Source organism: Erpetoichthys calabaricus, chromosome 3, assembly GCF_900747795.2.
Source record: "Erpetoichthys calabaricus chromosome 3, fErpCal1.3, whole genome shotgun sequence".
NCBI lineage: Eukaryota > Metazoa > Chordata > Cladistia > Polypteriformes > Polypteridae > Erpetoichthys > Erpetoichthys calabaricus.
In genome coordinates, this window is record NC_041396.2 from 19878332 (window position 1) to 19891325 (window position 12994).

Below are 12994 nucleotides of genomic sequence, written 5' to 3' on the forward strand. Positions count from 1 at the left end.
AAAGTCAGACAGGCGAGATTGCGTTGGTTTGGACATGTGCAGGGGAGAGATGCTGGGAGAAGGATGCTAAGGATAGAGCTGACAGGGAAAAGAAAAAGAGGAAGGCCTAAGAGAAGGTTTATGGATGTGGTGAGAGAGGACATGCAGGTGATGGGTGTAACAGAACAAGATGAGGAGGACAGAAAGATATGGAAGAAGATGATCTGCTGTGGCAACCCCTAACGGGAGCAGCCGAAAGAAGAAGAAGTTATTGCTAGTTTGTGGCGGAGTGGTGGCTCTGAGGCTAGGGATCTGCCCTGGCAATCGGAAGGTTGCCGGTTCGCATCCCGTAAATGCCAAAAGGGACTCTGCTCTGTTGGGCCCTTAAGCAAGGCCCTTAACCTGCAATTGCTAAGCGCTTTGAGTAGTGAGAAAAGCGCTATATAAATGCAAAAAATTATTATTATTATTATTTTGGCAGTGGTTATCTTTCCATCTGCGTCTTTTGTGGTTTGAGTCAGAGGTCAGAGTTTTTGGCCACAGTGATCAGTCCAGCATGGTTGGCAGATGCTTCCTTCTCCCTCAGGCCCACTTAAAAGGCCATCACATCGATATAATCCTCCTTCCTCACTAACTTCAATACATTTCTCAGAGTTCGGTGAAGTTTCTGAACATTTCTGCAGTTTCACCGAATGTCGTGGGGTTTGCTCATCACAACCAATGAATCTGTTACTGGGCTGGATTGCTGACCAATGAATGAGGGAGGAAGGCGGGTCTTCAATTGCATGTGTTTGGGACATTGTGAGTGTGCAACTGAACAAACTGACTTGTGGATTATGCGACATGAGTAACATGAGATTTCTGGAGGGATATTTTTGATATTATTTACAGTTGTCCAGCGTTGGTTACTATAAACGCCTATGCTATTAGAAGCTTTAACTCCTTTGATCATGAAATTAAACGTTTTTCCTCTGCCATCACTACTAATTAAATGGGGTTTAAGAAGCACATAAAAAATATATATCATTTTTGGGTGGAGTATTCCATGGACTCATACAATCTGGTTGTAAAATTCACGCTCAGACAATTTCCAGTTGGACCCACTTGGGCCTACAAAACTGCACGTTTTGCAAATCGACCTCCAGCCAAGCTGGCTGGTTTGGACCTATCCAGCAGGCACATTGTCCCAAGTCCTCCTGACACCAGCCAGGGAATGTAAACTGACAGAAAGGATAAACAGTGGGTGGGGGGCTGCACTGAGACCAAGGCCCAATCCCACCACCCCCAAGCACAACTCCAGGGATGTCTACCATGGAGAGACCAGCAGTATGACAAGTGACTGTTCTGTGTTTGGCGAGAGCTTTAAGGAGATAATGGAGTGGAGTGGGGGGCGGAGGGGAGGGGTGTAGGGTGTGTGGTGACAGCTGACCACCATCAAAAGGGTCCTCACAGACTAATAACAGATAAATGGGTGAGGCACCAGAAATAGCAGCATCTCGCCATCCCCCAGTGCTGGAGGAGGGGAGCTGATTGGCACATAAATATGACCTGAGCCAGTCCTCTGGGAAAAGCAGTAGACAGAAATGGAGTCGTTCTTACTGTTGATGTTGAGCGCCCTTATGGTTTTCAGGTGGGTTTTTGTTTTCTGGGGACTCCACTTTTCCCTAAAGGACTTGTCATTACTTTGAATGTGATGGTCATTGATGGAGTCAATGGATGCTCTGATTGGGGTGCTCGAGAGACTAAGCGAGGGGTCAGAGTGTCTGGGCTTGCGAGAGTCCTGATAAAAACCAACATCCAGGCCTTCAATGACCTCTTGGGCACGGCTATCAGCAGTGTGTCTGTCTGCAGAGAGAGTGTCGACCTCATCAAGAGGTTTACTTACTTCGGCAGTGACATTCATGTCTCTGGTGACTATTCCTATGAAGTCAGTGGACGGATTGGGAGAGCATGGGGGGGTCATGAGGTCACTGGAAAGGGGTGTGTGACGCTCCCGATATCTATGGTCCAAGTCTTTAGAGTCCTGGTGCTTCCTGTCTTGCTGTATGGTTGTGAGGTATGGACGAAATCCAGTGACCTGAGACGAAGACTGGACTCCTTCAGTGTCTCTCCGGAGAATCCTTGGGTACCGTTGGTTTGACTTTGTGTTGCTCATGGAGTCCCGAATGAGGCACATTACCTGCATTGTGAGGGGGCATCACTTACAGCACTACGGCCATGTGGTGTGTTTCCCTGGGGGTGATCCGGCACATAAGATCCTCATTGTTGGGGACCCGAGTGGTTGGACCAGGCCAAGGGGTTGCCCACGTAACACCTGGCTGTGGCAGATAGAGGGTCATTTCCAGAAGGCAGGACTGGACCGTGTGTCTGCCTGCGGTGTTGCCAACTGGGATCCAAAGTTTTTTCGTTGTGTAGTGGGTGCTGCAATGCACTGAAACAGTGCATGCTCCCCGACTTGACATGACTGATGGTGTTTGAGAGTGTTAGGTCCAGTTTGGGTTCCAGAAGCTGTAGGTATCAAAGGTAACTTACCAAACTGGAGACAAAGACTACAGATAAGAGGGTCTGTTCTTGTACCATTACTTTTTATGATTAACTAGCTGTCCCCCGTAGCTCCACCCATGTAGTAGTGAAACAGGATAAACTTTAAAAACCAATTAAAAAAAATGTAATTCTGGCCAAGTGGAAGGTAGGTACACTCCAACATCAAACGCTGGAACTGTATCTGATCATGTTCAGCTCTGACGGGAGAGCGTCCCTCGTGTGGGGAGAAAAGCACGTGGCTGTGATATCTCTGCCAATGAGCAGCTACCCTCGAAAACACACGTAGCTCTCATCTCTCTCTCAAAACATATAAAATGTTACTCCTTAACAATCTGTCGATGATAATGTCTGCTGAACAAACAGGTTTCGTTAGCTAAGCAGAGGCGAGGTGCACTCCAACATGTGGTACAGCGACTGACACCTAAACTCGCTCAGGGGAGGCCTGTAGCCCGCAGCCTCTCTCTTGGATTTGCGTGAATAAATCGGTGCTGCAAATGAACTATGATACTTAGCATGATGAGAGAAGTCGCAAAATCAACCAGAATGTTCAAGCAAATTATTGAAAAAAAACAAATCTAAATCCGTTAAGCAATTCTCTCGTGAGAAGTGGAGAGACATACAGACAGATGTCGGATATATACAGTGGTGTGAAAAACTATTTGCCCCCTTCCTGATTTCTTATTCTTTTGCATGTTTGTCACACAAAATGTTTCTGATCATCAAACACATTTAACCATTAGTCAAATATAACACAAGTAAACACAAAATGCAGTTTTTAAATGATGGTGTTTATTATTTAGGGAGAAAAAAAATCCAAACCTACATGGCCCTGTGTGAAAAAGTAATTGCCCCCTTGTTAAAAAATAACCTAACTGTGGTGTATCATACCTGAGTTCAATTTCCGTAGCCACCCCCAGGCCTGATTACTGCCACACCTGTTTCAATCAAGAAATCACTTAAATAGGAGCTGCCTGACACAGAGAAGTAGACCAAAAGCACCTCAAAGGTAGACATCATGCCAAGATCCAAAGAAATTCAGGAACAAATGAGAACAGAAGTAATTGAGATCTATCAGTCTGGTAAAGGTTATAAAGCCATTTCTAAAGCTTTGGGACTCCAGCGAACCACAGTGAGAGTCATTATCCACAAATGAGAAAAACATGGAACAGTGGTGAACCTTCCCAGGAGTGGCCGGCCGACCAAAATTACCCCAAGAGCGCAGAGATGACTCATCCGAGAGGTCACAAAAGACCCCAGGACAACGTCTAAAGAACTGCAGGCCTCACTTGCCTCAATTAAGGTCAGTGTTCACGACTCCACCATAAGAAAGAGACTGGGCAAAAACGGCCTGCATGGCAGATGTCCAAGACGCAAACCACTGTTAAGCAAAAAGAACATTAGGGCTCGTCTCAATTTTGCTAAGAAACATCTCAATGATTGCCAAGACTTTTGGGAAAATACCTTGTGGACTGATGAGACAAAAGTTGAACTTTTTGGAAGGCAAATGTCCCGTTACATCTGGCGTAAAAGGAACACAGCATTTCAGAAAAAGAACATCATACCAACAGTAAAATATGGTGGTGGTAGTGTGATGGTCTGGGGTTGTTTTGCTGCTTCAGGACCTGGAAGGCTTGCTGTGATAGATGGAACCATGAATTCTACTGTCTACCAAAAAATCCTGAAGGAGAATGTCCGGCCATCTGTTCGTCAACTCAAGCTGAAGCGATCTTGGGTGCTGCAACAGGACAATGACCCAAAACACACCAGCAAATCCACCTCTGAATGGCTGAAGAAAAACAAAATGAAGACTTTGGAGTGGCCTAGTCAAAGTCCTGACCTGAATCCAATTGAGATGCTATGGCATGACCTTAAAAAGGCGGTTCATGCTAGAAAACCCTCAAATAAAGCTGAATTACAACAATTTTGCAAAGATGAGTGGGCCAAAATTCCTCCAGAGCGCTGTAAAAGACTCATTGCAAGTTATCGCAAACGCTTGATTGCAGTTATTGCTGCTAAGGGTGGCCCAACCAGTTATTAGGTTCAGGGGGCAATTACTTTTTCACACAGGGCCATGTAGGTTTGGATTTTTTTTCTCCCTAAATAATAAAAACCACCATTTACAAACTGCATTTTGTGTTTACTTGTGTTATATTTGACTAATGGTTAAATGTGTTTGATGATCAGAAACATTTTGTGTGACAAACATGCAAAAGAATAAGAAATCAGGAAGGGGGCAAATAGTTTTTCACACCACTGTATTTGTATATATATATATATATATATATATATATATTATATATACACACATATATATATAAATATGTGTATATATATGTGTGTGTATCCTCTTTAATAAAATCTCTATGTGCGTCCAGGTGTCCTTGTGTGTGTCTTCTGGTGAAGTGCGCATGCGCGGGGCATGGTGCGATGCGCGATATTACTGTCAGAGAAAGTTACAGGCATTTTACAGAAATACAAACCAGTATTACTGCGAGAGGAAATTAAAGGAACACAATACAGTGACGCATATTACAGCCACATACAAGCCAGTATTACTGTCAGAGGAGATTAAAGGCATATTACCGACGCGCACGCCTGTATTACCACCAGAGAAAATTAAAGGTATATTACGGACGTACAAGCCAGCGGACGTACAAGACAGTATTACTGTCACAGAAAATTAAAGACACACAATACACGGCGGCAGCCCACAAAGAACGGTCAGCTCAGCAAATAAACATCAACAAAAGAAAGGCTGAAAGAAAGAAAAATACGACCAACAAAAAGAATGAGGTCAAAGTCCCTTGCCATTTAATATAGACTGTACCTACTAATGTTTATGCACTACTGTTCTAGCGCCCGTTATTGTAACGGGCTAAATGACTAGTATCTTATAAAAGAAAATCTTGAGACAAGGCTATTGCCAAGAGTTTTTTTTCAATTCCCTCCCTCCTTTCAACTATTTATGGTTAACAGCCCACACCCGCGGTCCTCTCACCTCTCATTCGTATGAATGTTTTTGTCAGACATAGTTCCTGCGCTCTCAGCTCTTATACATTTTTACGTTTTCCTCACTTTATGTTTACAATAAAAGAAGACGTATTATGTCCAAATCTTATTGAAGAATTTCATCCCGAAGGGTTATCAACAGAAGAAATGAGTACACGGGAAATCTTAGCACCGAGAAACGATGAAGTCAAACGAATTAACGCAAAAATTGTCGATTGGTTACACTGCAAATTGGTTAAATGCGTATCAATAAACTCTGCTGAAACAGTTGGTGGTGAAGGTGTGGAAGATGAAAACATCAACTTACAATATCATGAAGAATATCTACAACCGTTAACACCGTACGTTCTTCCACCAGCCGAATTACTGTAGAAAGAAGGATGTATCAAAATGTTATTGTATAATTTATGTCTGAGTGATGGCCTATGCAATAGGATAAGATTAGTTGTACTCAAAATGGGTCGAACAATTCTGACGTGTAAAATGTTAACAGGAGACAAGAAAGGTAACGTAGTACATCTTCAGGGGAAAACAATAGACACCAAAGGAGATCTTGATATGCCATTCGTATTAAAACATTTACAGTTTCTCGTTAGAATAGCTTTTGCTATGACAATTAACAAATCACAGGAACAAACGTTCGATAAAGTTGGTTTATTTATTACAGAGAAAGAAACGATATTCACTCACGGCAGTTATACGTTGCATTGTCACGATGTAACTTCAAACACGGAATCAAAATTCAAAGCGATATTGACGAAAAGTTAATTCCAAATATTGTTTTTACTGAAGTGTTACAGTAAAAGTGTAAGTTTACAAAGTATTTGCGTGTTAATTTCAAAGCAAAACAGAAGAAAAACGTATAACGCAATGAATAACTTTGACGCAACATGAAACAGTTTTCTTTCAATTTATTAGGTTTTACTATTTTTTACTATGGTTAATTACATGATGTAATGTAAAATAATTACGTCTATTATGCATATGTAACAATTCCCAATCTGTTTAAATACTACATCCACTTCAGCCTATGCGAGCAGCAGATCTACAAAGTGGCTAGCGTGTGGCGCCCGCATGTGGGTTGGTGAGCGAAGCGAGCAGGGGGCAGAGCCCTCTAGTGTATATTATATATACATACATGCACACACATTATCTATATACATATCAATCTATCACATCTAACTGTTTAGTTTGTATTAAAATGTATTAACACACTTACTTTGTAATTTCTTCTTTGACCCCAAAACACAGAAACTGGGAAAATCATCTCACTTAATTAGGCGCAGGATTGTGTCTCCTGAGGAGAACCTGGACGTCACCTCTAAACAGTGAGTTTCTGCTCACTCTTTAAGAAGTAAAGCTGATCATCTATCCATTCATTCGTTGTCTATTCCCGTTCTGTTTGATTTGGAGTTATGGGGTCTGGAAACAACACCCGCAGCATTTGATACAAGGCAGGGTGGGATGCAGTCCGTCTCAAAGCACCGCTCATGTATGCATTCACTGTCACTCAGCCCCCATTCAGAGCCACCATTTTGTTAATCTACTAGGCACTTCTTCGGGGAGGAAAATTGGGGTTTGTACAGTAGAGGACGGACACATAGAAAACATGCAGCTTGTACGTGGACAATGCAGGATTTGGATCCTGTCAGCAACCTTGGATGGTGTGCAGTTGATTGCAGCGTACGCTCACACTGCACGGGTGTCGAACTCCAGGCCTGGAGGGCCGCAGTGGCTGCAGGTTTTCATTCTCACCCTTTTCCTAATCAGTGACCAGTTTTCACTGCTAATTAACTCCTTTTCCCTTCATTTCAATAGCCCTGTTTTTAAGGAGTCAGTCCTCTGAATTGATTCCTTTCTTCATTAAATGGCAGCCAAACAGAAATGAGACATGAAACGAGCCAACAGATGACCAGCTAAACTGGGATTTCAAACTCCAACCAATTTCACTCCAAACAGTCTCTTAATGAGAAGCTGAGTCTTGCTGTTAATTAAACCCGTTATTTAATTCAATGGCTTGTTCCTGCTCTCATTCTGCCACAGCAGACATTTCCAAATCTGGTGATTTTTCGTTTTTTTCTAAGAACATTTTCAAAATGTTTTGGTGACCTGAGAGACCAACCTTACTGAGACCTTCACCTTTATTTATTTTCAGATATTGTGTGATGGGCACAGGTGAGCTGGTCATATGGTGGCTTGTTTGATGTCTCATTATTGTTTGGCTACTAATTAAGGAAAAAGAGACAATTAAGGGGCCTGAGTCAAGTTAATTAAAACTAAAGCAAAAGAAGTTAATTAGCAGTAAAAATGGCTCACTAATGAAGAAGATGGTTAGAATGAAAACATGCAGCCACTGTGGCCCTCCAGGACTGGAGTTCGGCACCCATGCACTAGAATTACATTTACAGTTATTTGCTTAACACAGTGATTCTTAACTTTTTTTGAAACACGGATCCCTTTAAGAATCTGATGAAATCTATGGACTCCTTTCCCCAGGAATATTCACATAAACACAACTTTGCATGCAGTGAATATCCATCCATCCATTATCCAACCCGCTACAGCCTAACTACAGGGTCACGGGGGTCTGCTAGAGCCAATCCCAGCCAACACAGGGCACAAGGCAGGAAACAAACCCCAGGCAGAGTGCCAGCCCACCGCAGGGCACACAAACACACCAAGCACACACTTAGGGACGATTTAGACTCGACAATGCACCTAACCTGCATGTCTTTGGAATGTGGGAGGAAACCCACGCAGACACAGGGAGAACACGCAAACTCCACGCAGGGAGGACCTGGGAAACGAACCTCAGGTCTTCTTACTGCAAGCCAGCAGCGCTACTCACTGCACCACTGTGCCGCCCTGCAGTGAATATAATGTACTTTATTTATCAAGATTTGATTGTGTATGTCATATACAGTATGTATGAGACAAAGTATTATTAAACTTTCTAAAAAAAACACTAATTTTTATGCAAAAAGTAATGACCACCCATTAGAATTCTGAAACACAATCCTCTTAGATAGATAGATAGATAGATAGATAGATAGATAGATAGATAGATAGATAGATATGAAAGGCACTATATAATAGATAGATAGATAGATATGAAGGGCACTATATAATAGATAGATAGATAGATAGATATGAAGGGCACTATATAATAGATAGATAGATAGATAGATAGATAGATAGATAGATAGATAGATAGATAGATAGATAGACATGAAAGGCACTATATAATAGATAGATAGATAGATAGATAGATAGATATGAAAGGCACTATATAATAGATAGATAGATAGATAGATAGATAGATAGATAGATAGATAGATAGATAGATAGATAGAATGATATGAAAGGCACTATATAATAGATAGATAGATAGATATGAAAGGCACTATATAATAGATAGATAGATAGATAGATAGATAGATAGATAGATAGATATGAAAGGCACTATATAATAGATAGATAGATAGATAGATAGATAGATAGATAGATAGATAGATAGATAGATAGAATGATATGAAAGGCACTATATAATAGATAGATAGATATGAAAGGCATTATATAGTAGATAGATAGATAGATAGATAGATAGATAGATAGATAGATAGATAGATAGATATGAAAGGCACTATATAATAGATAGATAGATAGATAGATAGATATGAAAGGCACTATATAATAGATAGATAGATAGATAGATAGATAGATAGATAGATAGATAGATAGATATGAAAGGCACTATATAATAGATAGATAGATTTGAAGGGCACTATAAGATAGATAGATAGATAGATAGATAGATAGATAGATAGATAGATAGATAGATAGATATGAAAGGCACTATATAATAGATAGATAGATAGATAGATAGATATGAAAGGCACTATATAATAGATAGATAGATAGATAGATAGATAGATAGATAGATAGATAGATATGAAAGGCACTATATAATAAATAGATAGATAGATAGATAGATAGATAGATAGAATGATATGAAAGGCACTATATAATAGATAGATAGATATGAAAGGCACTATATAATAGATAGATAGATAGATAGATAGATAGATAGATAGATAGATAGATAGATAGATAGATAGATAGATAGATAGATATGAAAGGCACTATATAATAGATAGATAGATTTGAAGGGCACTATATGATAGATAGATAGATAGATACTTTATTAATCCCAAGGGGAAATTCACAAATTCACATTCTTGTGCAAATTAAAACAGATCTGCTACTACTACCACCATTACTACTACTACCACTACTCTAAATCAACAGTACCGATCTGTATAGTGAATATAAATGTTCATTTTTATTTGACCCTCACAGACCCCCTGAAACCCATCCAAGGACCCCCTAGGGGTCCACAGACCTCAGGTTAAGAACCCCAGGCGTAGCAGATGCTTTTATCCAAAAGAGGTCAACATAATCGAGTAAACAAGCGTTAGAGGGCATGGTTGCACAACCGATCACCACAAGCGAAGAGCGAAGAACAAAATCCAGACTTCTTACAAAACCCCAACTCTTCTTAAATACACAGAGGGAGTCAGAATTTCAAATGGTGGAAGAGAGCAGCTTGTTCTACCAGCTAGAAGTCACACATGAAAAGAATCTGGATTGAGAGATGATGAGGTGGCATCACCAGACGGTGGTTGAGAAGGAGCACAGGACCTCACAGGTGCCTCCATACACACAGGTGAAGATCAATTGACTCCATCTGTAGACAAACATTAAGGATTTGGGCGTAATCGGCACCACTACAGGAAGCTGATGAAGTGCCCTAAAAATTCTGAGACATTCACTTGAACATCCAGGAAAAGCGTGCAGACTCCACAAAGATGGTGACTAGAACTGGGGTTTGAGAGATGGCAACATGAACCCCTATACCACTGTGCCACCTGAAACTGATCCAAGTGATACTCAGGGTTGAACAGCTCCATCATTTTAATTTCAATGTCTCCAAATCCTATAGGCTGGGTCACCTCTTTCTCCATGTAACAGTTGAAAGCTGGGAATGGCAGTGGGTTGCGCTGCTGCCTCTCAGTTAGGAAACCTGAGGTTCGTTTCCCGTGTCCTCCCTGTGTGGAGTTTGCATGTTCTCCCCGTGTCTGCGTGGGTTTCCTCCCACAGTCCAAAGACATGCAGGTTATATGCATTGGCGATTCTAAATTGTCCCTAGTGTGTGCTTGGTGTATGGGCGTGTGTGTGTGTGCCCTGAGGTGGGCTGGTGCTCTGCCTGGGGTTTGTTTCCTGCCTTGCACCCTGTGTTGGCTGGGATTGGCTCCAGCAGACCCCCGTGACCCTGTAGTTAGGATATAGCGGGTTGGAAAATGGATGGATGGATGGATGGAAGCTGGGAATGGACAGCACCCTCTCTTTCACTCCTCCTTGTCCACATTCAAAAAACTGGTTAATCAGCTTCTGTTAACCTTAAAGTTGGACATGAGGAGAGGTGGGTGCAGTGACCAATGTCAGGACAGCTCAAACACCTTAAACTAAAAAACAGCGGAGCGCCCACTGGTGGACCTCAAACCCCATCCACTCCCCCGAGAAGCTCCTTACCTCAACGGAGAGCTCTCTCTGAATCATCTTCTTGGTTTCCCTCTCACAGTAATCCAGCATCGCTCCCCGATTATAGCATTTGGTTGGTTGCTTCTCAGTCTGGTTTCTCTGCCTCAGCCCCACGGGGATGTTAGGATCTGGCTCCCTTTCATCCAGTTCATTTTCTAATTCCTGCATTTCTTCGGGAGACAGGTTAGCCAAGAGATTATCAATATCTGGGTCCTCACTGACCTGCCTTCTGCACCGGGACATCCTGGGTCTGGTGGCATCCAAACGAGATGCGCACATGGTGGATGTGAAGTAGACAAGGAAAAGAGAACCACAGCGCGTTAAGACGGGAGCTCCGTGTGCCGCTTATGTCCACCCAGCAGGTGCCGGAGTGCCCATCTAAAATCTAGGCAGCTGCTCCGTAAACTGGAAGGCGGGCTCTGCACCGTCCACCAGGAATGATTGATGGGGCGGCCGGCCAGTTAGACAAAGAGCTGCACAGAACCGAGTGGAGGAGTTTCTGTCTGGCCAACCAAAGCCAGCCTGAAATGTCAGGACATTCCTTGAAATCCTAAGCAGCTGCGTGGCCTTATATAGCAAGGAGCATTTAGCCTTTTAAAGGCATTGGGATGGGAGGGCACAGAAGAGACAGAGATTGGGAGACTTGGTATCTGACTGTGCTGGGGCAGGCGGGGGGGTGTCTCTGTGAACAAGAGGGGGCAGCCTGAAGACGGAGATGTGTGCCACACTTGGATCCTTGTGTCTGGCTGGTGTTTAACTGGCAACAGTGACACCCCCCTAACCCACCTTGGTGAAGTACGCAGGGCAGAGGTGCTCCATTCATAAAGTGCAGGGGGAGTGCATGGCAGAAACAAGTAGTCCTATAAATGAAAACTGGTGGAGCCCATTCAGCCAGGAGGACCCACTAAGACTGCAATTCTTAAAACTTACTTGTTCACCTGCTCTTAGCCAACATTACAAAAAAATGATTTCTACTCACCCCTTCTCTAATCTCAAACAAACCCATTCAGAGTGACATGAAGGATGTCTGGAACGGACTGGGCATCGTTACTGGACTCACGCAATCCAGGGCTGAGGTGCTAGAAAGGGATGTGGACAAAGCTAAGGCCAGTTTTTTAGTCGATTTTCCCTTCCACTGCCACCTTCTTCCTATGACCAGTCCTCCCACACCAACTACACCACCTCTGACCAGCAGTATGGCCGACCATACCTGAAGATCAAGTGAGTGATCGAGTTCTTAAGGCTTGTGCTGTCCAACTTTGTGGTGTCCTCTGTCACTTGTTCTGTCTGTCCCTAAGGCTGTGGAAAACATCTTGTATTGTTCCTCTTCCAAAGAAGTCAGGCGCTTCATCACCTAATGACTACAGGCTAGTGGCGCTTAGGTCTCACATCATGAAGACCTTTGAGAGGCTGGTCCTGGACTATAAGAGTCCTCTTGTGGTAGACCACCTGCAGTTTGCAAACTGGACAAAGATTGGAATGGACGATGCAGGTGGATGAGCCTGGCGGATGAGTCGGGCAGACCGCAGCTTGTGAGACTCAAGGACTGTCTGAGCAACACCAGAACACCACAAGGAACAGGCCTGTCTGCTTTTCTCATCACTCAGTACACTTCCAACTATAAATACAGCACCAAGTCATGTCACTTACAGAAATTCTCAGATGATTCTGCACTTATGGGGTGTATTGATAAAGGGGACGAGACAGAGGAGGAGAGTTGGGAGCAGAGTCAGGTGAAGAACAGTTGCCTGCATCTTAACATCAGCAAAACCAAGAAACTGCTTGCTGACCTTCACCTCAACAAAGAGCCTGTGTGTCCGGCTACTGTTCAGGAGAGTGGATGCAGAGGTGGTCCACACCT

The 12994-nt window shown here is 42.8% G+C and overlaps 1 protein-coding gene across 1 annotated transcript in view; it reads right to left on the reverse strand.

Moving 5' to 3' along the window:
- The window catches only part of lmod1b (leiomodin 1b (smooth muscle)), an 80642-nt gene extending 69153 nt beyond the window's left edge, over positions 1-11489 (reverse strand). Inside the window, exon 1 of the mRNA XM_028796430.2 lies at positions 11125-11489. Within this exon, the coding sequence (XP_028652263.1) occupies positions 11125-11412 (288 nt within the window). The 5' untranslated portion in view covers positions 11413-11489. The remainder of the gene's footprint in view (positions 1-11124) is intronic.
- Between the last annotated feature and the right edge of the window lie 1505 nt (positions 11490-12994).